At 32.4% G+C, this 26,057-nt stretch overlaps 1 protein-coding gene across 7 annotated transcripts; it reads right to left on the minus strand.

Moving 5' to 3' along the window:
- On the minus strand, window positions 1–25,801 carry LOC129944091 (guanine nucleotide-releasing factor 2). Of its 7 annotated transcripts, none has more exons than XM_056053275.1 (22): window positions 25,350–25,801; window positions 18,765–18,930; window positions 18,472–18,680; window positions 18,213–18,403; window positions 17,974–18,140; window positions 17,789–17,899; window positions 16,582–16,707; window positions 16,356–16,519; window positions 16,117–16,212; window positions 15,414–15,936; window positions 15,174–15,337; window positions 14,975–14,998; window positions 11,449–11,560; window positions 10,969–11,392; window positions 10,726–10,903; window positions 10,509–10,523; window positions 7,329–7,500; window positions 7,147–7,261; window positions 6,677–7,077; window positions 4,333–4,458; window positions 4,136–4,267; window positions 1–4,065 (listed from the first exon to the last, which is right to left on the minus strand). In XM_056053275.1, exons 1-22 carry the CDS (start codon window positions 25,369–25,371, stop codon window positions 3,933–3,935), a joined length of 3,771 nt encoding a protein of 1,256 aa, XP_055909250.1. In that variant the 5' UTR covers window positions 25,372–25,801; the 3' UTR covers window positions 1–3,932. The 7 variants fall into 7 exon arrangements, with proteins under 7 accessions (XP_055909250.1, XP_055909251.1, XP_055909246.1 ...); XM_056053276.1 differs by lacking the exon at window positions 25,350–25,801 and adding an exon at window positions 20,377–20,637; XM_056053271.1 differs by lacking the exon at window positions 25,350–25,801 and adding an exon at window positions 19,147–20,074.
- Window positions 25,802–26,057: the final 256 nt, after the last annotated feature.

Below are 26,057 nucleotides of genomic sequence, written 5' to 3' on the forward strand. Positions count from 1 at the left end.
TTTTAAAACATCGATATTATGGTTTCTTTATTTAAATTTGTAATAAGTTAGGATTGTTACATAGGGTTCACAGATACATCATCTTTATTATTTTTTTAAAACATCATCATCGTCGTCAATACAAAAAACTACTTCATAATATTTTTATTTTTATAAAACACGTACTGATCTATTTCTCTCTGGTTTTGTTGTATCTTGACTTAAATAAAAATCAAAAATGATAAGAAGAATCCACATACTCGACCTGATAGCAAACAACACACAAGAAACAATCAAGGTGTGTTTTTTCTGTTTGTTTTTAGTTACGATAGTTTAGTGTAAAAGATATTGATATTTATGTTTATTTATTCAATTATAATAATAATAATGATAATAAATCAAGATAAGCGATGTTAATATTAAATATTGTTTACTAATATATTTTATATATATATAATACATAATGCAAACCCTAAAATTACATAAGAACTAGACACATTTTTTCTTGTATAATATATTTTTGTGTATTCTTTAGAGTAAAACTATTTTTTATTCTTTTTAATTTATAAAATCAGAGACAAACAATTAAAACAGAGTAAAAATCAAAAACAAACATTAAAGGTACCGATTCTAGTATTTACAACGATTTATTTATACATAATAATAACGACAAAATGAAAAATAATTTAATACAATTACACGATAAAGTATGTATAAAAAATATATATATATATATGTGTTATATGTATATAGGTATGGCATTTATGTTAATAATAATGTTAAAAAAAAATATACAAATGTAAAAGCATGACCGGCGAATAAAAGAATATTAAAATTACAAATAAAATTGTAAATAAAAATTGTTAATTGATAAAATGCAAAAAGAAAGTTTAAGTAAAAACATAAATAAAACAATAAAAACAAATCCATTATCTTATAGAACCTAAAACTAACTTCTTACTTTTAAAATTGCATCTTAAAAAAATATTTATACACTTATATAATTTATAATAAAGATAAATGTTTACTTCTGGTGTAAAATTTAAAAGTTTACTAATAATAATAAAAGTTAATATTTTTTTTTCTTTTTCTTTAGCACAGAATTTCGATTAGTTTTTATTTTGTTTGTTTTGTGATTTGAAACTTTTGTTTTTTTTTTATTTCTAAATGTAAGATAGTTTTGTATAGATTAATGATTTTTCTACAATTAATACAGACTTTTCTTACATATTTGTTTTAATTTTGTAAATTTGCATACTTAACACATTGGCATGCATTGTTTATGTATAATTATAGTGTTTTTTTTTGTTTGTTTTGTGTACAATACCGATCTTGAATTTGGGTGGGATAGAAAAAAAAACTAGACGATAAGTAAGTTTCTTAGAAAATAATCAGAAAGAAGATAATTATATAGTTTCTGTATGTAAGAAAGAATTTCAAAATATTCAAACTATTTTGTTTTAAATTTCTGTCTCTTAAAACCAAATATTGCTTTGAAAACTAAAGGGCTCTTGAAATAAAATAATGAACAAGATTTTCAAACCATCGAATAATCGGCCCTATCATTATTTCAATCGTCTCCAGAAACATTAAGGAATCTCGAAAAGCTAATATCAAATACGTTCATTGAGGAAAACCTCATACAATGTTGTACTACAAACGGATTAGATGATACAATTTTTCGTGATTCGTAAAAGTTTCTGATTACGATGGAATTCGTGATTGGCTTGAATAACTTTCTACAATCAGAAACAAAAATCTCAAATAATTTGAGTTCAATGCAAAATCTTATTCAAACTCAATTAACACGCATTTAATTCTTCTCTATTAGTCAAGTAAAATAATGTGAAAAAAGGGCAACTTCGGAATGAGAGATACTAAGCTGGAAACTCGTTTCATCCCTTCTTTAAGTGTTTTTAAAGTAAAAGTTCTGATAAAACTTTTGTCTAGGCTTTGTCGGGAAACCAGCTTTTCCTTGATTATATCCAATTTTAGAGCTCCACTGGTGTTAACACTTTTACCATAACTGTTAAGCATAAAATTAACTATATCGAATTTGTGCTTCTTAATGGGAGCAGCACTTGGAAGGTTACTTTAGCCATAACAAGAAGGCTGCATACCTTCGTAACATCCTAAGGATTTTCTGGCCAAACCGTATTTCAAATGAGGTCCTTCATAGAAGGACAGGTCAGGAACCTATAGAATCTATAATACGAAGACGTAAGTGGCAATGGATTGTACATACGCTTCGAAAATGTAACGACTACATTCCAGGCCAAGCAATGCAGTGGAATCCCCTCACACAAGAAGGAAGAAGAGCTGAACGACCGACAAGCACATGGCGCAGGTCAGGCGAGGCGGAATCAGCGTCACTAGGCAAGTGTTGGAGGGAGTTGAAACACATCTCCGGAAACCGTACACGATGGCGCGTAGGCGTGGTAGAGGCCCTATCCCCCTTTAGTGTAAGTATAAAATTAACTACAATTTTTAGTTCACACATTTTTGTAATATGCTCAACCGTTTCACATATAGACGTTAGAAAGTGCAAGACAAAATCAGTTACAAATTGTATTCTTAAAAATATTGGTTAAGATGTGAACACCAACGGAGATTCAGAAACGGGGTTTATCAAGTTTTTATCGACTTTTGGCTGTCTGTAGTTTACACGACTGTAATTCTTACACAATGTTTAGAACAGCGAAATTTAGGTGTAAATGTGTTTTCAGATTACTATCCCCCAGTCAGAAGTGAAATCCTCATTTTACTGGACTATAAATCTCGCTTACAAGTTAAAACTGATCAGGTTCAATAAGCGAAAAATCAATGTATGCTAATATTTAGAAAACATATTTCATATTTTTAAACAGTAAATAAATGTTAAAGAAATGCTACCCATATTTTAAATTATACTGTTTAATATATAGTGACAGACAAATTTCCATAAAATAAATATTATTTAATAGTGGTACCCAAAATCTCGCTTAGTATTGCACGTATAATATGTATGTATATAAATATATATATAAATAAAATATAAAGAGTCTTTTTTTAAACAGACTTGTGCTCAAGAAATAACCCGAAATAAAATACAAAACAAAAAACAGAAATACGATTGCGCTTAGTTGGTCTATCATACTTTATATAGTTTGTGTTTTTTTTTTTTTTTTTTAGTGAACATTAACGGTAAGTAAATTAGTTTAGTTTGTTTTTTAGTAAAATTAAATTCATTGCCTGTGCGTGTATAGAAAAAAAAAATCAACAACAAATAATGAAGAAAAAGTCAGTTTCAAAAAATACGGTGATTAAAAAATCACACATCAATTGGATTATTTGTGCATGAAGAAAAATCATTAGCATAAAATTGCATGTGCTTATTTTCCAACAATTAATATCGTCATACATACAATTCAATATTTATATATTATGTATATATGTTTTGTTTGCTTTAATTCCTAATTGTTAAGACAGTCTTGTTTTTCTATATAATGATTTGATTAATAATAGTTTTTTTTTCTTTAACAATAATTAATAGAATTTTACGTCTTCATTTCTAGTTTGTTTCTTACACGATATCGAATCGATGGACCACTTTAAATGGTTGATTTTGAAAGTGGTGTTCTCACATGTGACTCGTGACCTCAGACGTTTTAACTCTATACAAGTATACTATGTGGGGACAGTAGTTTTTTTACTTTGTTTTTCAAAGTAAATGATTATTATTTGTATTATTATGAGGGCGGGGTTTTGGGAAGAATTTTTTGTTTGTTTGTTTAGTTTAAAATTTTGGTATAATTCGTTTATGTTTGTTCGGTTGGCTTTGGTCTCAAATGCAGCTGTTAGCTGCCTCACCACATCGTTTTTTCGTTGTGTAAATTAGTTGCTTATTTCAAAAACAAAACAAATCAATTTGTGTGTGTTTGATTGATGATTAAACATTTGAAAATTTGGTTTGTTTAATTTTGTGGTGCTCTTCTACCGCGAGGTTTGATATTTTCCGAAATTTGCCACATTTGTTCTTCGCCAAGGAAGTCTTCAAAGTTTTCAAAAAACCTTATTATTCGTTCGTTGCGTTTAAAAGGATACGCACTAAAAATATATTAAATTTAAAAATATAGTTAATGGTACAATTTGAAGTTAAAGTAATTTTTGGACATACCATTTTTTAAAACGTTTCATATTGACTATAATATTATGTTGTTGCCAACGTTTAGAGAAGTTGATGACTCCGTCTTTGAGATAATCTGGATTTCCCACATGTACAAATGTGAGGTCTTGTAACACAAGTCCACTTTTGAAAGAGAGAAGGTATTTCTTGGGTCATTTATATTGGATGTATTATTAAATTTAACTTACATATATGGAATACAAGGTGGATTAGTTTCGGCTAATGCTTGACGGTATATTCTAAAACTAGAGCTAGAATCAATGAGAGCGCAATACTCTTTCAATCCTTCAGTTATTGTTTTATGCCACTCGAGTCTGAAATATTGTAAATAATTTATTAAAACGAACTGCAATGAATACTGTATACAGGGTGGGCCATATTAAAATCTTAAACGTGTCACAAAAGTAAACAATAAACGCTTAAAAGTTGGTAACAAAAGAAATTGGATACAAACTACTACAAGAAGTTTATTTCTAAGTAGAATGCTATTAAGATATCGTCCCTAAAAATAAGCAAAATGAGAGGAACAAATATTTGTATTTTTTTTTTATTAAAAATTAATTTGTTTAATAAAAACAAAAAAAAAACGATTTTTCTTCGAACAAGGCTGCTTTACATTAAATTTCTTTTACAATTCTGGGCATTATAGATATCACATTTTGAATTGTTCTATGTGGTATATTGTTTCAGCAATCCTGTAATGTATTCCACAATGAAGATTCCGATGAAGGGTGTTGAACCCGAGCCTTTCTTCTCCCAGAATAACTCTAAAGGATTTGTAAGTTTTCTTTGTCGCTTTTATCCTTGAGGCAATCTCGGAAGTCTGAGCGTGTGTTAAAGATCATTCCTTTCTTGAAGTAGGAATCGTTGGCCATTCAATCTTAATCCAAAGATCACAACGTTTTTTCCAATATGTTCTTGTACGCCTCCTTGTTCATTTATCAAAGAAAGCGACTCAAATCTTCCACTCCACTTAAAAAGAAACATCTCAAGACCATCATAGACTCAGCTTCATGCTTAATGGTAGAAACCAAAGTGTCGGGAAGCATCTTTTGTTCAGCGCAGCATCGAGCAAAACCCTCGGTTTTGTGCGAATACATCGAACTTAAATTCATCGCTCCAAAAACTCTGCTAAAATCTTCTTCTATCCAGTCTCTATGTTTCTTTGCCCACTCTACCAATTTCACCTTGTTTTGTGGCCAAAGCAGTGGATTGTTAATTACAACTCGTACAAACGTCTAGTGTCCTTTAAAAATTACAGCGGCTTGTACTGTGTTATACTTATTTCGGCACTTACTTCCGGTGCTTTTTTTTGAACTGAGATATTTTCAGCTACGGAACAATTTCGCGCAGAGATTTGTCTTCTTTAATTAAAGTAATTAACGTTTTTTAATCGTGCTTTCCGCAACTTTTTCCATTTTCAACTACCACTCACGTCCCTTCTTTCCAAGGTCATGGAAACGCTGTTTAATTATCACCTCAAGAAATATCTCGAAGATCGAAAGCTTCTTAATGACCGATAATACGACTTTCGTAGCAATAGGTCCACTGGTGATCCCATGGTTCATCTCACTGAACAGTGGAACAAATCTTTAGATCGTTTTGGAGAAAGTAAGATTATTGCACTTGATATTTCAAAAGCATTTGATAGGGTTTGGCACCAGGCTCTCTTATCGAAAATGCGTGCTTTCGGTTTTCATGAATCCCTCCTTCATTGGATTAGTAATTACCTTTCCAATCATTCAATACAAGTTGTATGGGATAGATTCAAGTCTGAAAACCACAAAATAAATGATGCTGTGACCCAGGGCTCTGTTCTATCTCCAACACTCTTTCTCATTTTTATTAATGATCTCCTGTCTGCAACTTCTAATCCAATACATTGTGTCGCTACGATAGTACTCTTAGCTTTTCATATTCGTTTTCAGATTCACATCCCTCTTCTTCGGATGTGGAAAAACCGCGTGGAATTTAATGATTCGAAAACGCAATGCTGTCTTGTATCGTTAAAGCGAGATATACCCCCTTTGCCATTATCCATAGATGGCACTTGCATCGTTCTTTAGCCGCACTATGCGAATGTGGAATGCCTTGCCACACTGTGTCTTTCCCAGTTATTGCAATATTCAGAAATTCAAAACCAATGTGCACCGACACCTCCTTTCAACCCCTCTCTCCCTTTCCTAGTGCTCACATTGTGGCTACATAATAAGGGTAGTATTATCCCTTTGAGTGTGCGCTTATTAAAAAAAAACTTATTTTCTCAATAGATGGAGAATGTCTAATACATGCGAATGCCTTCAAATTGTGGCTTTTATATTAAATTTGCAGATGCAGGGCAAAAATTAGTGGATTCTGAAAACATTTTTAAGCGCAGAGTCATGGTTACACCAGACAAAATTACATAGTCTGGAGAATCACCACACAGTTCTGTCACCTCTAGTACGTAATTGGATTTGAAATTATGGAGTTTAATATGACCATCTTGTAAAACTATGCAGGAAATCAAAGAATAAAACAAATAAAAAATACCTTCTTATAGGAGCCGAATCCAAGGCCGACAACAATGCCAAATATGAATTATAGTTGTTCATTTTACGAAGATGTTTCATTATCTTAATAAATTTAATCACATGTTTTTCTCTGTCTTTGGCATCTGGCTGCATAAGAATTTTAGATCGCGCCCAATAGGACATCTTGTTAAAGTGCTCCGTGAATTTATTTAAATTTGGTGATTTCTCTTCACATTGCTCTTTGGCAAACAATAATACTTCGGGTATTTCAATTTTTTGAAATAATTCTGCATCAAGCAAAGTCATTTGTTCGGCGATTTCTAGCGATTTCAAATCCAACAATGTTGGTTGATTGGCTGTGATGCATCGCTGCTCAGATAAATAACTACTATACAGTTTCTGTTCTCTGTATGTCATGACCTAGAAAATACAATTTAATATAGTATGTTAATTAATAGGAATTTTCTGTTTGTTATTAACTTGACCTACCTTTTCGACAACTTTGTTTCGGAGCAGTTTAGCCATGTATAATTCACCAGAGCAAACAAGCTGATTTACAAATTCAATCAAGAGCTCTAATAGTTGTTTGACAAGATCCGTTGACCTACAAATAATATTTTGTTGATGTTATAGGAGAAAGTTATTAATTTGTGTATATTAATGCATCTTACGTTAGGTCATTCACAACACGAACTAGAAGAGAAAATGTTTCTTTGGCAGCTCTTTGCTTTTGGTCGTTATTCATTTGACAAAACAGAACCGAATAACGACGAGTTAACTTCTCAATCAGTTCCAGTGGTTGAATGAAGGTTCTAAATGTTGTGATAAATGCCTCACAGAACGCTGAAAGATAATTTATGTTTAAGAATCAATGTTAAAACGAAATGTATCATGCAAAAAAAAAAGAAAGAAAGATTTAAATTGAAGCAATGAAAAAGTGCAAAGCCCAAGCGCTACGAAAAAAATTGTCTACAGCTGGGTTAAGGGTAGGTGAGTAAATAATGAGTGCATTTCCTACATGGTACATGTATTTCTTTAAATTTTGATTTCAGTTATATCGTTTCCTGATTGAAAGAACTATTTTGAATGTTATTAATAATCTGTGTTAGAATTTTAATGAACAAAATGGTGTTTGTCTACCAAATTGAGAAAATGGTCGGAATCGATACGTGCCTAGCGTCGATCAGCAATTGGTGGTTCTGGAGAGCGCATAGTTGTTCTACTTAGCTTAGGAAAACTATCACCGTATTACAAGCTGGCTTTTAGATTAGATTTTTAGATTGATTTCTTTCTTTTAAAGTAATTTTGATTACATATTTAACATTAGTTATTTAACGTACAATCCTTTTAAGGTATGGCCTTGGCCGTCACCTCAGATGGCAAGTAAAATAATATATTCTAAAACAATTTATAATAAAAGGTTTTTTTTGTTAAGGAACAATTTTTGTTTTTAAATAAATATTTAGTACATGGGTTGGGTATTTTTTGTTTTTGGTAAACTTTTTTTAAAATTCTTCTGCTTTTATTTTGGCTCTGTAGCTAGAAGCTTCCTTACAGAATGCAGCAAGCGGCTTTCATCCTTTACATCCATTTAAAATATTTGTTGTTCTCTCTAATGTTATTTTCGAGATGTCGAAAAAACCTTCTTATATCACTGAGAACCGGGCATATTGCTATAAAATGGAATACATCCCCTCGTGATTCAAAGTTACATAACGTGCAAAATAAAGGAAGATCATCCCTGTATGGTTTGAAATTCAAGTCAATCAGTTCTCCTCTTGCTCTAAAAATGGTTGATAACCATATATAAAATAATTGGATTCATTTAAGTCGTAATTAAGTGTGCACTAATATCGTCTATAAAGAGATGACTGCGCTTGCTCTTTAAACTCTTCTCTCAGTTTTTCATCCAGTCTCATTATGAAAACATACAAATTCCTCCTCCAAGCATCCATATTAGAAAATGTAACATTTAGATCCATGTTGTATCTTCTTGCCAAAAGTTGCCACATTTTGTAAGACAAAGATTTGGAAGAGATAGCATGTGTTACAACAAGCCTAGTCAGACAGTTAGATGGCTGCGACATTGCTTTCATTATATAATCAAAGTGAAGCTTCAAGGTTGCAGTAAATAATGGCGACAATCCCGTTTCTAATAAAAACATATAGTTTGGACAGTTCGAAGGGGGTTTGAACAATCTCTTGAGAAAAAATCTAAGTAATTTTTCAACTTCTTCACTTTATTCGTAACCCCAAGTCTGAGCAGCGTAAAATTTGACTTATTTAGAAGTCGTATCAAAAAGTTTATACTTTGCACACAAACTGAGTGTACTCGAATAAATGCAGGCTTTCCATGTAGAGTTCAGTGCTATTTTAGCTAGCTTAAGCTTGTTGGAAAGATGACTTTTCAGAGATAAATTTGATGATATTTTCATGCCAAGATATTCGTACTCCTTGACGATTTCAATACCTTCACAAGCAAATTTCTACTTTTCATTTTGGGCAAACCGTTCTTACTTAGTATTCTTCAAGGTCCAAAATCATGCGACTTAGTCCTTGAGTCGTTTCTGATAAGAGAACAATATTATCAGCAAACATGAGGAAAAGCACATCATTCAGGTCGTCAAGTAATAGAATGAACAAAAGAGTACTTAGAACACACCCCTGTTCGTTGGAAACCATTCCGAAAGTATCTTTCCATTCCAGACTGCTATCTTTTAGTCGGAAGACTTTATCTGTTGTCTTCTAGTTAGTATGTGCTTATCGAATTTCCCATTTAAGTCTCAGAGTACCACTCTAAAATCGTGCTCTGGACAAGATCAATTACCGACTACTTTCTTCCTATCCCTATGACGAATCCGCACCCTAACATCTATAGCTTCTTATTGCAGCCATAATATGCGGCACAATGTTTCCTTTTATTATACTTGGTTCTATCCATCACACCTTACGTTCCAGTACTTTTAAGCCGATGGCAGTTGAAATTCTGGGTCTTCTTAGTTTAATTAATTTTGCGTGGTAAGTTAAGTGGAAGTTAACCCGAGGACATAAACCCCTGACCCTGAGGAATAGATAATCTTTTAAGGCTAAGGAAAGCAGACTGGATAATCTGTTGCCAGTAAACTGCCACTGCATTATGAAAGCTGCTATTTTGCAGCCGTAATGGCATGTATTGAAAATCTAAGTTTGTCGAATAAGCTCACGTAAAGTCTCTGTCTCTCTCTCTGTGCTAAATTTATTTGCCTTATACCATCCTTCTGATGATATCGTCGAAAAATAACTCATGACTCATTAAGCCAGAATTTTCTGATAGAGTATTCTAGTGTTGCTATTTTGGCTCTTATTTAACACTTGCGCCTATAAGCTAAGCAATTCCTGTCCTGGTAGACGAGCCAGTACGAGGTGGTTGAAGCTGAAATACGCTTTGTTATTTCGATCCAATAATTGTTTATCCAGATCGTAGAGTGGACCAATTAAATAGTTTCGTTGCTCAAAAAGCACAACTTCAAGCCAATTTCAAGCACTTTCTGGACAAAGTGGTACAAAATTTAATATTCCACAGCAAAAAATAAATCTTTGCTTTAATTTTTGTACTATGTTTCATTTTTGTAAAATTTTACAAGAAAAAAATAACACTCTTATTAGAACCTCAACAAAAAATTCAGTAAATATAAAATTAGTAATATATTGTGTAGCGCTGATTAATTCATCTAATAGATTTGGTTAAAATTAATTAATTGAGTTGATAAATAAAAAAACAAAATACATTATTTATCACCAACCCTGTACCACCTCTATGAATTATTATGAATAATTTTTTAAGAGATAAACTAAAAAACAAAATCTCTTACCATCTTTTTCATCTGCTGATATAGCAGCGTTAAAAATAGATAGTAGTAGTGAATTGGAAATGGAAAAAAAAGAAGAAGGAAGAAAAGCTTAAAAAATAGCATATCGTGATAAAATTGAAAATTGGATAAGACCTAAGGCGTTCTGCTATCGATGATATCGCAGGTACTTTAGTATGTTTCTGATGGTTTCTGTCAAACTTTATATCATTTAACTTACCATTATCAGAGTTCTTTTGAACTCTACAAGCGTGCACAATAAGAGCATCTAGATAGCCACCCTTAACTTCAGGACCGTCTTCTATGTCTTTTTTGAAATTCATATAAGCTGAAATATCAAGCTCTTCTATCAGATTGGGTAAGCCCTCGTTGTTTACTGAATTTGTTGGTGAGCAGTCCTACAAATTTTAAAAAGGTTAAGTTTTTGATTCCTGATTGTTTAGTCGTATTGATGTTTCTTCACCTTCTTATTATATGAATTATTTCGAAGAATTACATCAATTCCTTCATCTTCCTCATTGGTGTTATCTAGATTTGAAACTGGTGAATCCTTATTGTTTTCCTGCTGTTCACATGCATTATCGTCTGACATCGGATTAAGATCACTGCTTGCACTGTGAAACTCCTCATCTATGCCCTCCTCGTTTACAGTAGACATTTCTGTGCCCGCTGCGGATGTTATAACTCGACCAATACGACCACCCTCTTGAAACAATTCCAAAGCCATTGCAGGCTTGGGACTTTGTGGCGGTGTTGTGATTATTGTTGGTGTGGGAGTCGAACGAATCCGTTGCTTATTCTTTGGCGGCAGTGCTGGAGGTATTTCATTGATTGGTGATGATGTCAGTGATGATTGTGATGTAAGTGGTTTACTAACAGGAGATAAACTGAAATTATTTATTTTTATTAATTGATTCTATGATATCTTATAACTGATTCTTACTTCATAGTCTGGCTATGTGATATGTTACGATTTATATTGTACGTGTGCATCGAATGGCGGTGTTGCTCGACTGATCTAGAAGTTGCCGAACATATTTCCATATATGCCAAAACTGAAATAATCATTTAAAATGCTCATTAGTAAAAAAAAGTTAAAATTAACTAAAATTCAAAGATCAATATTAAGACGTTCAGGACTTTTTTCCATAACAAAAAAAAAAACGCTCATAATCGCGGTTATTATTATGTCAATTAATATTCACGTGGCATCAAACTTTAGTAGATTTTCTAAAAGAAAAAAGTGATTGCGTGCTTTATTACGTTTTGATAGTTTAAGTTCAATGTATGAAACTTAATATCGACTACGACAGAATCGAAGCTAAGTATTTATGCTAGATAATAATTTAGATAATAAGCGAAACCACAAATTTCATCCCGGTATTTATATTTTTAGAAGCACAAAAATAAGTAGTCGATTTTAATGTGACATTTAGACGAAAGCTTTATAATAATACGATGAAGTTAAAAATATATAATTGTTTTAGTTAAAACCCGTTTTCAAAATTATTGTTCAGTCCTGTACGTCATTTATAATGCATTGAATTTAGGAAAATCATTTTGTTTAAATCTTTAAAAACTACAAACGGATTATAAGGTATATACGAGTATTACAAAAATAAAGTCATAGATACACTAAGTTGCGGTCACTGTATTGGTCTTTTATAAAAACCGCAATTTATTGAGTGTTAATATATAGCTTAGAAGAATTAAAAAAAACTAAACTTAATACAATAAAAAGTAAGCAAGTAGAAATGTGTTATTAAAATGCATTTCAGTGTTGTAGTAGGAAAACCTATTTGCGTCAAATTTCACGTAACCTTGGCTCTTAGATCAAAAATCAAAAAACAACAAACAAACCAACCATTGGCGATTTGGGAATTTAAAAACGTTTATTGCTCTATTTAGGTTATATTGATGGTCATGGAGTCAGGCAAAGAAAATACTTTAGATTTTCTGGGAGACAAATTTCAGATTCACTTCAAACTTTGAATCATACAAATGAGAGATTTGCAGATTGATGTAAAATCAGTCTTCAAAGGTGCATCATTAGTAAATGTTTGTATTTATCACGGCCTAAGTCTGAATAGAAAGTGTCTAATCGTCCATTGAATTCGATGAGCTGTCCAAATCTACATGGAGGATTGCATTCCACGCGCAGTAGCTACGGAATTCTGGTCAGACAACACCCGAAAGAAGGTTGTACAAGTGTCTTGTCGTTTATAATTTTCAATGACACATCTTTTGAACTCGAATAATTAAACCAATTTGCTGTTAAATTTATGCTGCCAGAGAGTAACTTGAATCCATGACCAATTTCAAAATTTTACTTTCCAATCAAGTGACAAAAAAGAATGTTAGTAGACTGTTTTTTTTTTTTTAATCCATGAGAACGTCATATTCAAACCATTTTAGGATTTCGTAGCAACAATAGCTTCTTGGCTTTGTTAATTTGTGTATTAAAAAAAGCAACAGCTTCTCATCTTAATAAAATTTCATAATTTGTGAGGTCCAAATTAACACAAAAATAGCAGTACTTAGAGCGAACAAATATACAAAGACTCATGTTACCCTATGCAGGCTGTCAATTCAAAACAGCGATCCGATTAAAACAGCTAGATTCTGCTTTCTTTCATTGAAATTGAAATCAAGAACTGATAAAAGATCTTCTTGATTTGACTTGGATGATGTAAAAATGTTTTTAAAATCAGTCTAAATGAAAATAAATTTGATACGTTTTTCTAATTCGGTTTCTAGCTGAAAAATATAGTTTTTTATGAAGACTTTAAGATGGTTAATACCAAAAAAAGTCAAAATTGTGAAGAAGGTAAAATATTTTAAGATCTAAAAATTACTTCTTAAGAGTACATTCGTCGAACTCAACAAAAATGTTTATTAAGTTTTTCAAAAAAATATACATACGTAGTCATGCCATGGGTGCTGTTACAAGTATTAAACACCATATAAATAAAATAATTTCACTTAACACAACCGCTTCCAGCTTTAGTGTCAGCCCTTAAATGTTGTGGCATTTGACCTTTAGTTGCGCGAACTATTTCTATTGTTATTTTGGGCCAACTTCTGTTAACTCTTTTTTCAGAATATAAACATTCCTTTCAAAAGTCTTTGAGGCACGCATCCTAATTGTTATCAAAAAAATAATTTAAATCATTAAAACACTGTCTTTCTAACAGCCAAAACCTGCGTTATTGACCTTAAGGCACTTTGCTAGAGTTCTGTAGAAGATGGATTATCTATCTCTATTGAAAAGACTATTTGTTAAACCTTTTTTAAATCTCCATAGTACAATTTTTCAATTTTGTTCCGGGTTGTCATTGTGACACTCTGGAACTAGACGCTCAATCAAACCATAACAGACTTATCGATCGAACAAATTATATCGACTGTCATAAGATTCTTCATCTTTAAAAACCTTCTCCTTCGAAAAAAAGAATTATTTCAAGATCATTTCTTACTTTCACAGTAAAATCCGGTTGATTTTTTCAACATTAACTTTTAAGAGCGTCGATAGCTCTTTATATTTAGATGCACCATAATCAACATGGAAATGAATTTGTTATCTAAGATATCTAATCCTCTGGACTATATCTACCATTTGGGATTTAAATTTAAGTGGTATTCTTTACCAACCGGTTCCCAGAAGTTTTTTTTTAAACAACTCATTTCTTGCCTATGCAAGGCAATTATTGTGATTCTATTTTCTAATTGCGCCTTACTTCATGATTACAGATTGACATTTATTCATTGTTTACTAATTTAAATGTTTGAAAAGATAAGATAACAGTTTTATATCAAACTAATGTTTCGATCAATATCGTCTTGAAGTTATGTAACAGAACTTATGGCACGACTATGGAATTTCCAAAAAAAGTAAAACTAAAACTTATAGGGTCTCTCTGAAATATTTGTTTTGTACGACTTCAAATATTTATTTAATGTTATTTAAACTAAGTCAGTAGAAAAGCAGTAAACAATAAGTGTTTTGAAGTAATCCTGCAATAGCTAAAAAGAAGACACCACTTTATATACATATGTAGGTAATCCAAACAAATAGTAGACACAGAAAAAACTTTATAAACTCTACAAAATAGAAACATTCGAATTTAAAAAGTTGAGATAGAAGAATAAAAAGAAGTACTACTCACAACTAACACTGATTATAAATACAATAAACAAAAATAATATTTTTTTATTACTAAAACTCGTCTGCAATATTGTTGTGTTTTAATTTGTATAAGTATATGTCTTTTGTTTTGGAAATATAATGACGTGTGTTGCCGAAACAATTATATTCGTACTTTCTTATTCATAATAATCATAATTCAAAAAGCTGCTGTTGTTGTAGTTTTATGTTATTTTGTTTAAAACGAAAAGTCAAAATTTGATATAATAAAAAACACAAAAATTGAAAAACAAAATAGAAACTCTTTCGAACCACTTAAACTTACCCGAGAAGGCCACACTTTGAAACACTAAATCATTAAAACAAACCATATGCGTTAGAGTTTTTCTAATTACAATATTTGGTTTAACAACAACAGAATAATTTAGTTCCCTACCACTTGTTTCTAAAACCTTCGATCTAAATTACAAGTACAAAATAAAAAAAAACATAAATAACATAAATTTAACACATTGGGAACTTACTGTGCTTTTTCTTCATAGGCAAAGGCGGAGGTTCCTCGATACTTGGTTCCATAGAGAAATTATGCTGACGCGGGTCTATTAAGCTCTGATGCTTGCTTTGCCATTGGAAATAGAGTGGATTAGATCGCAATTCAGGGAGATCGTTATGTTGAGCACCAAACATACTTCAATTTTTAAAAGAAAAAACAAACAAGCTTTATAATCAATTTCAAAAACAAGGAACTACATTTTAAAACAAACCTATGAATATCATCGATCTCATCAAGATTGTCATATTGCGAGAAGTGTTTTTCCTTAATCTTGGAAATTTTCGGTGGCAAGGCTGGAGGAACCAAGTCGGATAGAGATGTTGAAAACATATCATCCGAAGAAGAGATATCCAAACTGTTAGTCTTTGTCAACGAAGACATACTCTGCTGAACATTGATGATTTTCTCGGACTTCATTGAACTCTCGAAGTGATCCGGGCTAGCACTGCTATTACTTATCGATTGATTATCATCATTGGTTCCGCTGCTGGTTTTGGTGAAACTCATAACTCCATTTTGAGTCTCGAGTCCTGAAAACGTTGCTTGATTATTTGTTGTCACTGACAGAGAAGTACTCGAGAAACGTCCAAAAGCTTTGTGATGATGGGAGGAAATCAATTCCTGATTACTTTCAGTCGTAAACTGGCCAGCGGATTTATGTTGCACGCTATATTCAGATGATCTCTTCGATACACTTTGGGTACTTGTGCGGATAGATTGCATCGAAACAAAGCCTGAAAATATTAACAAAATAAATGTTATTGCACATCAAAAAAAACACCGAACACGAACACCAATCACAACAGGATAGTTAAGAAGCCAACAATATTAGAAAGGAAAATTAATTAAAATTAAAATAAAAAAAAGACCAGAGCAACAGAAAAACACTGCTATTTTTAAAACAAGAAATGTACCCGATTCGTTTGAATGGCGGTTGGTTTTTCGCATTTCAGGCTTCTCCATGACAGCGTTGACCAGTTTTTCTGAGTCCTTTTTGTTTTGTGGTGATTCTATGAATGGAAATTGTGTTTTTTTGTTTATGTTAAAATGTAACCATTTGAGTTTTTGTTGTTTTTTTTTGCTATGGCAACTCGTTTATTTTTTTTCTTTCTCAAATCAGTTAAATATATATACTTTGTTATTTTAGACTTACTCAAAGCAAGCAGCTTATCAGGATCATCTTCGAGAAATTGATCTTCGGATGATGTTTCCATTGTTAGGGCTTTAAGTTCCTCTTCTTCACGTGAGTGATTCAACGCTGAATCCAGCGAGCATTGACTAGAATTTTCATCTGGCGACCTAGAGCGTACTGAAAGACTAGAAAAAGAACAAATCGAATGTTATTATTTGTTTAAAAAGGAAATACTAGTTTAATTTACTGATCCACTCCATAATTAAGCATAGAGAAATCTGAGCTGAAGTCTAATTCAGAATTAATACTGCTTGTATTGTTTTGAATTTGTTGACCACGTCTTTTGGGTGGTAAGGGTGGAGCTCCAATCGATCTGTAAAACACATAGAACATTTTTGTTTACTTCAGTTTCAAATTATCAAATTTTAAGTTAACAAAATATTCAGTTGCTTCACTAAAAAGGATTAAATATTCTTTTGTAAAATATTTGTTTAAAAATGAATTTCAAAAAGTAAAAAGTTATTTTGTGTAGAATTTTCATGGCATAGTTTTAATTCTTAGCTTTCAAAAACTAAACTAAATGATTGTATTGTCTAATTTAGTCATTAATAATTTAAAAAAGCTAAGGGTAACGATTTGATGCCTCGATAAAGGTCGTTTGATGGCTCGACGTTGGTCTTAGAATCTCAAGCTTACAAGGTTGGCCGCATCCCTTAATTGTGGACACAAGTATATAGATATTCCTTTAAAAAGGATAGTTTTCAAAGCCACGTATGGGGCGAAATTTAATCGATAAGATTTATAAAAGCATCCCACGCGAATCTCTATGGATTTACTTTACTTCCGAGGATATAATAAAGAAAGAAAGTCAGAGGTGTCATCTTCCGTTTCCTCGGCTTACACCTTCTACCTAGATCTTAGGAGCTAAAACCCATTCTGGTCAATTAGTTGAAACCCCTTAAATTACCTACAATTGACAATGCTTACTTATAAATGGTAGTTTGTTTTACCTTTTGAAATTTTAGAGTCGAAACCCTGCAATTTTCAAGAGACGACCACCTGTTATTTGCAATTTCAATTAAACTATGGTGAATTTGTCTCCTTACTTGCTCTAGTGGTTAAAATAATAAAAAGTTCAAAGTGAGTCGTCGTAGCTTAGTCGCCCGCTGAGATATGAATAATATTTTGTATGTAAATTTGAATGATGGAAAAAAGCGTGTTCTCAAGTGGAGTGCATAAGCAGCAAAATGAAACAAGTTTGCAAATCCGCATTTCACGTTTTCAATGGCCATCAAGTTTATTCCATAACGATTGCTTCAACGAGTATCGTCAGAAATCAATTTAATTGAATTAAGGAGATTAAGAAAATTACACACTTTTGTGATGTCAGTTTGGGTATATAGAAAAACATTTGATTTGTTTAAAAATTAACTACACCACTAATTATTATTTACCTATTTGGAAGTGGAGGTTTTGGAGGTGGACTAGAATCTCTCAAAATGCTTTCAGTACTGTGTGTAGCACGTATAGGATTTGAATTTGCCTTCTCTAAAATATCACGATCTCTGTAAACACAAACAAAAGTAAGATACATTTATTTTGCAGATAACTAAAAGAAAACAAACAATATTGAACATACTTGGGAGTTAATGGTATATCGGGTAATGATGTCCGCTGACCAACCATTTCAACTGGTGGCCGCATAAGATTATTTGGTGAGATTTTATTTTCAGATGATGTTGCTGCATATTTTAAATTAATTTCTTCTTTTTCTTTGAGTTTTTGTTGGGCCAAGCCAACTAAATTCTATAAACGAAAAAAAAATAAAACAAATAAAATTGTTTACATTTTGGTGTTAATTAAATCAAAATAAATTACCTTCACAGCTTCATCAACTAGGTCGACGACTTCTTTGACATTTTCTTTAGTTAACGATGTACATTCGTTTGCCTCTTCACAGAGCAGTACTTCATCACACAGTTTGATCAACTTCCCCAAGGACAGATACATTTGCCGCGTAGCTGATAACATGACATTACTGTTCTCTTTAAGAGTGTACGTTTGAATAACTAGACAAGAAATAAAATTAAAATAATTAAACCATATCATTTATTAAAATGTATGACAAGAAAGCTACCTGCATACATGCTCGCAATCATTTCTAGAATCACAGTTCCATTGCCTGGTAACACCTCTAGTTTCTTCTTTGAGATCACATCTCGGAAGTGTTTCAAAGCATTTTGTATGTCCTTTACGTGCGTCTCGAGCGATTGTAACGAACGAACTCCATCTTCATTTGATGAAGGTTTGGAGTGTTTGCTTCGCGGGCTATGAGGGGAGTGTGGCCTTTACAAAATCAAAATCAAAAAAAAGTTTGAAATTAATAAACGATAATAAAAACAACAACAAAAAAAAAAAAAAACAAATTACCTTCCCAACGTGTTTGTGGGCGTTCGCATTAGTGAAATCTTTTCAAAAAGATCGTCCTTGAAAGATTTAGCTCGACGTGCTAGTTTAGTACCCTTGAGACTATTCTTGTGACCTGATGAACCGATCGTCGACGAATTCGGCGTTGATGGTGAGCTGACGTTGTTATCTGAAATATTCATAATAATCATATTAAAACAAAAAAGAAGAAAAACTTTCCCTATTCAACGACTTTTGTATTTTATTAACTTGCGTCAATTCGTTCCCGAATCGAACACACAAATTCAATTCAATTAAATTAAAATTCCTAAACTGTTCCCAACATTCGCACATTGGAGTGGCACATCGCACATATAACACTACCAAATCCGGATTAATAACTTACATCGAATCACATTCTTTATGAGTACCCTTGGCTTGGATTTCTTTTTCAAATATCGCCTATCTAAAGAATAGGAATATGGTTTATGCTTCTCTATCTGGGCGCAATGAATAAGAAAAGATTCATCGAATTCAGGCATTGCATAACGATCAGTACTTTTAGAAGAGACAACAAATTTTAACAACTCGACACAAAGGCAAAAAGAACATTGCAAATTAATTATTAATTATTATGTATAAAGGCACACGACACCGCGCCAAGTTTAGCAGCTACTTGTCTGAATTCGAATTGTAAATTTTTAAAAGTGAAATTTTAATTTTGTTTCTTTCTTTTTTTGTTTACTAAAAGGAGTAATAACTACGAACGACTACTATTGAACCGACGACGACCGACGACGACGAAACAGATAGTAGAGGAAGAAAAACCAACGAAAAACAGCGCTATGTCCACTCCAAGCAGCACACCGCAGTAAGTAGTTTGTGGCAACGGCAAGTGGCTACGGTGGCAATGGTCTTTTGGGTTTATTTTTTTTCCTTCCTCATTCATCGTGCAAAAAACTAGTTGCGCTGCTGCGGAGAAATTAATGAAAGACAAAAACAAATTCACAATTCGGTGGTATTTTTAGCACAAATTTGTCAATCTCTTTTTTTCTCTCTTGTCTCTTTGCTATGGCAGTGGCTGTAGCTTTTAGCTGTGGCTGATCTTTCGTTCGATCGGATTCGGACGTATTGTTTATTATCGTATCGTCATTTTGCTAATAAAAATTGATGACGGGGGAGACACGTTTAAAAGCACAGGCGCTCTCCATTCTGATCGATGTGATGATAGCACATCTCTCCCCAGATTTAGCTCTCTAATCCAAATCAAATAAAAGAATACAAAAAACAAACAAAAGTATCTAACAATATTGGTTTTGAAAACAACAACACGACCACAGAACCAGTATTTTCCATCAAAATGTGACACAAAGATAGAATGTTTTTTAATAACAAAATAAATACAAAAGTAGGAGTATCGTGAATGCAAAACACGTCATGTGCTCAAACAAAAATAGATTCTAAATGACGACTGGCGCCTAAAGGGTGATCTGATAATAATGGCAAACTAATGTAACGTTGAAACTTATTAATCTCTTTTTTTTAGCTTATTAGAAAGTTTTCGAATAATCCATTAAAAGCAATTTTGATTGATTGATCTTTAATATGATTCAGAGTTTTTAATAATTTGCTTTACCTTATGTTAACAGAAAAAAACACCACCTTCAGCTCTAAACGTTAAAACTCTTGAACTTCTTAAAAGGCAATAAACACACTGAGAATAAAACTTCACCAATGCACCAGAGAAAATAAAACAAACAAAACGAAAACGAAGAAATAAAAACGAGAGAAAATAACACCGAGAAGCTTTTTAAACAAAAAATCAGATAAAAGAATTCTTCATAAAAGTTAAATATAGAAACAATTTGCGCAGAACCCACAACCAAGAACGACTTAATCTCACTCTATGTGGTGACAGAGTAGAAATACGCTTAGTAAGTTGCGATTGCGATCGCGATCGAGAGCTCGTGCTTAGTGTTTGGTATTGTTGGTGTTGGCGAGCTGGAATAGAACGATGAATATTTTAATTATGTCATGCCTCATAGATGACTAATTACTAAAATATTCTGAGTAAATACTGAATTGTTTACAGATGAGAGGAGAGGTTATGTGGTTTTTTTCTGTTGGTTGGTCGGTGTTTGTTTATCAGGGACGTAGACGAAGTGTTGGGTGGTGTCGTGTCGAGGAATTTGAAACCCTCTTGATTTATTGTTTGGAAGTGTGTTTAATCTCTGAAAATTGATTTTTAAATATACCTGCACCACGCTTAAACGGATAGAACAAATCTTTTGTTTTGTTTATTATTATTGTAATTATAATTTACAAACTTCACAATGAAATTGCAATGCTTATAGGTGAAAAGAACACGAGCTACTGTGGCTTTTGAAAATGAAGTTGTAAATTTCGACAATATTTTCATGACTTGGGGTATACGTGGAAAGCTGTTAATGTAATGTTGAGGATAGGCAGCGTTTTGGATGTATAATGTGGTTTATATCGATGCATGTTGGACATAACGTTGAGTTTTCTTTGCGGAGGAAGTGTTGGTGGTTCTTAATAGTATGACCAAGAAGCCATCTTAGGGAACAAATGTTCATTGGTTTGAAGGTAGTTAGTGAAATAAAGATTGGAGTTTCTCGGGCTTTAAAGTGATTTTTTAATGCAAGGTTCTTATAAAAAAAAGTTGGGCGTCGTGTAGTTAGCACACAGACTCTGTACCAGATCTATTTCCAAATATATCAAACTGGTGTGAAAAATGTATATTTATTCATTATTAGAGGCCAGCTTGGCTGATTTGACTCAATTTTTTTTTATCATTTAACATTTTTTGGAAATGTTGGAAAAACTCGAAAATTGGAATTTTTGTATGGAATTTTGTTAGACTTTGTTTCGAAATGGCTTTAAGATTGAAAAATAGGAACTCTTTAATTTATAACTATTAAATTCTAAAAAAGGGAAACAGTTTTTCTGTTTGATAAAATTTTACACTTTTTTACATGAAGTGATGACTATGGACATAAGGTGAACAAACGTTATAAATTTGAAAATTTTTCCAATAGTTGTAGAATTCATTACATTCTTCATGTTCTACATGTATTTTGGATGTTAAGTTAAGACGCTGTCCCATAATCAATGCCACAAACCGATAGATAAAGTTTTACGTTTACTTAGTCTGTACTTAATTTGACCGATTGGCTTTTACCAATGCATAAGAAGTATACATTGCTTGTAGGCAAAACTATTTTCATTGCTTGTTTTTCGATCGGAAAACAAATCTCTTATTATTTCGATTCCATTTAAATGAAAGATACTGAAGTTTGAACTATGTATTTGTGTTTAACTATCATTCTTGAGATTATTTGAAAGCGTTAAATTGAAGCAAGATAAAAGTCTATCTAATCCGCAAGTAGTAAATATTAAATATAATATTATAAAGATAGAGATTTGTATTTTTGCATTTTTGTATGTAACGATTAAAATCAAAAAGTACTGGACCGATTTTAATAATTCTTTTTTCATTAGAAAGCTACATTATCACTGAGTAAAATAGGCTCTATTTAGTACTAGATTGCTATAGAAATCTTTAGAAATTCCTATTAAAACCAACCGAAGGTGTAAAAAAATTAGCAATAAAATGTCTTTCATCACATACGCTGCGAAGAGTATTAATGATAGGACAAAATATTGTTCCACAATATTATAGAATACAAGACTATTGGTCAAAGAATTAAGAGATAATGTGATTGTAGCAACTATCATTACGGGTCTCGCGGCCGGTCAGCTCGCACATGTTCCGCGGATCCCGATGATACCAACTGATTTGCCCATGTCTTTTAAAAGGTTACAGTTCCGAATTACTTACTAAAGTACTAACAATAAATAAATCCCAGGGACAAAATTTTTACATAGTTGGTATCGACTTAAGGAAAGAGTACTTTCATCCCGGGCAACTGTATGTGGCACTTTCTCGAGTAGGATCTCCTAAAATTAATACGCTTTGTTGCCACCTACAAATACCACAGCCAACGTAATGTACAGGGAGGCTTTAAGATAAGCATATATTTTTTGTTATAATTTAGTGATTCACTGATAAGACTTATCAGGATGACGCTGGTAAATGCGTCAAAATTGGAAGAGACTCGACCGAAACCTTCGAAACCACCAGAGGACTTCGAAAAGGCGATGCGCTGTCATGTAGCTGATTCAATATTGTTCTTGGATATGCAGATGACATCGACATTATGGAAAGAAACAAACCAGCAGTGACGGGTGCTTTATCTAATGTCGAGTCTGAGGCGAAGAAAATTGGTCTTGACATTAACGAGGACAAAACGAAGTGATTACTGTCGTCGAATAGAGTCGATTCACACCGTAGACTTGGTCAAAATGTGACAGTTGACAGGTACATACATTTTCAAGGTAGTAAAAGAATTTGTTTATCTGGGCACTGCTGTTAATTCTGCGAATGACATCAGCGCGGAGATCAAACGCAAAACTTTAATCATCCCAGTCTTGCTGTATGTTGCAGGAGCATCTATGGTCCGGTTTGTGTCGACAGGCAAAGTACCATCTGGCGGAGAAGATTTAATCAGGAGTTATACGAGCTGTACAGCGACTTGCTACTGGTCAAAAAACTGCGTGTACAACGCTTAAGATGACTAGGGCATGTCAAGCGAATGAACATCGAACCTCCAGTCCGTAAGGTATTCAACGCAAGCCTGAGGGAACAAGGAGCAGAGGCAGGCCTCATATCCAGTGGAGTGATCAAGTTGGTATTCGAAACTAGAGGCAGCAAGCTAGAGATCCAGTAAGCTGGCGAAAGTTATTACTTTGGGCCCAGGAGCACAATGTAAACTAAAGTACGTATTGATATTATGTACCCAAATAAAACTTTCAGTAGCAACACATTTCTTAAAAAAGTAGTTCTATATTAGTTAGTTATTATATCAGCTCCTTTCTACATAATTATCAGCTCGATTCTACTACCTGGCGGGGAGGGGCGAGGTTTAACTGATGTACTACGTTTTGCAATTATATTTCTATAAAGGTGGGGATTTGCTTGTTGATATTTTGGCATATCTCCCTGCTGGTTGTACCAATCTTCTGCAGTAGCGAAAAATACCGGCAAAACCCAGAGGAAAAACTGAATCTAAAGCGTTAATCCCTACAAATCTATCTATCAATTTTGGGTTTATAAAATTTCCCAAATTAAGCTGTCGTCTCTTGTGCTAATTCACATACGCTTAGTCCAAAAAGTCTCCGTACAGCAGCCTAAATTAATTGTTTTTTTGAAAGAAAGTACTACAAATAAATGTAAAATCCAAAGTGGTAATATTGAAAAAGATTTAGTTTCCACCTTACACCTTTTTAACGATTTAAAAAAAATTGTGTTTGTGATTTTCAAAATTCTTGTTTTTAATGTATTGTTGTAAAAACTTATCTCAGAATCAACAAAAAAAAAGTGCTGTACGAAGACTTTTTGGACTAGGTATGTGTAACTGTTTTACTAAATTAGCTTAATAGTATTTTTTTAAATTTTTTCGCTTTCGAATACAAATTTGTATCATGAATTCATGATTCTACTTTTACACATTTTTATTTTTCATCGAAGTTTTAACGAATTTCAGACTATTTACTTTTATTCTATTATTTTACTTCGGTATTTCTCATTCTTACAAAATAAGAATCATATGAGAATCTTTCAAATATTATTATGAACACCACCTATGTGCACCTCCCAAACGACACGGGCTTTCGCATATAGCGACGATTTTTTTTTTATTTTTATTTACTCAAATAGAATATTATTTGTATTCTTTTGTGATCGCGCAACGAGGATTCTAGTTTCTAGGTAACATGCAAATTTCAATTGTTTTGTTTTCAGTTTTAAAAACGATGACGATCGTGTCGAACTTTGCGACGAAATATACTCCACCTCACTTCACTCAAAACTATAATGCCCTTATGGCTTTTGTTCATATGAATCAAAAAACACAACAACAAAAAAACGGTACAAAAAAACTACAACATGACTATTTTATTAAACAAAAAACAAAAACTAAAAGTAGATGCCAAAGGCGGTCATAAATTATATTGTTTTCGTTTTCTCATATTCCTCACTCACTGCACTTTTATTTAACATAGTTAATTGTTGTACTTTTTGTTTTAATTTATTATTCAATAGTAAATGAGTGAATTAATTAAATTGGCCGACGACGAGCGTCGACAACGACGACTACGACGGCGGAGCGGACGAGCAGAGTAGATGACTTCGTGATACACATTTTAGAAGTTTTTTTTTTTTGATTTTACACTTTTTCCACAATTTTGTTTCTTGGATATTTTTTGTTTATTGGATAAACAAAAGTTGTTCACTTGAAAAATAAAAATAAATTCTTTTCCTTAATTTGTTAAATAAATTTGTATCTATTGTTTAAGGGCATTCAGATTCAGGGAATATATTATGAGCTTTTTTTTTAAGTGAAGGAAGAAAAAATATACACAACTGGCTTCATTTTACAAGAAACGAAGCTCAGGCCAAAGGCACAGGCAAAAGACCTATCATCAAAAATCAAATCATCAACGAGCAAGAGCAAACACACAACGTACCAGCTTTCTGTGCGGAATTCATTGTAATTGATAAATTATTTCCGATTTATTTATTAACTAGGTAAATAGTAATTTAATCATGATGGATTTAATAGTTTTAAACATTTTTTTAACACACAATTTTGGATTTTTCCTTTGAGAAGAAAATCTACTGTCATCAAACTGACGGCTGAGCTGACGACATTTTGATTTTTTTCCATACCCGCTGAAAATTCGGACGGATGGATGAGTTCGAGTTGAGAATGAGATGTTGCCAGATCGATAAGTATTAATTGAAAATTTAAATGAGTATACAATTTTCGGTTTGGGGTGGATATCTATTGAGTAGTGGTATTTATGTTTTTCAATACTAGGCAAATCTGTATTGGATGCAGCGCAAAATATTTGTTCATGTAATTTTATTTTTATTTTTTTCTCGAGTCAAAATATTCGTTTATTAATGATTTAATTGGTGTGCAGATAACATTATTCCTATCTGTCAAAAAAAAGATAAATTTGAAGCACTCTTCGATTGAGAACGCAAACAAAAACAATTTTATATTTTGAAATCTTAAGATCATTTTGTAGATTGTTATTTGTACTGTCAAACAGTATAGTCAATTTTGTCCAAAATGGCGTTTATTTTGATTTTTTCATGAAATAAGAACTTTCATTCTAAAGCACCAACATTATGTATTAGCTTATTTTGGAAAGAGCTTTGTTTTACAT

The sequence above is a fragment of the Eupeodes corollae genome, chromosome 2 (assembly GCF_945859685.1).
Source record: "Eupeodes corollae chromosome 2, idEupCoro1.1, whole genome shotgun sequence".
Classification (NCBI taxonomy): Eukaryota; Metazoa; Arthropoda; class Insecta; order Diptera; family Syrphidae; genus Eupeodes; species Eupeodes corollae.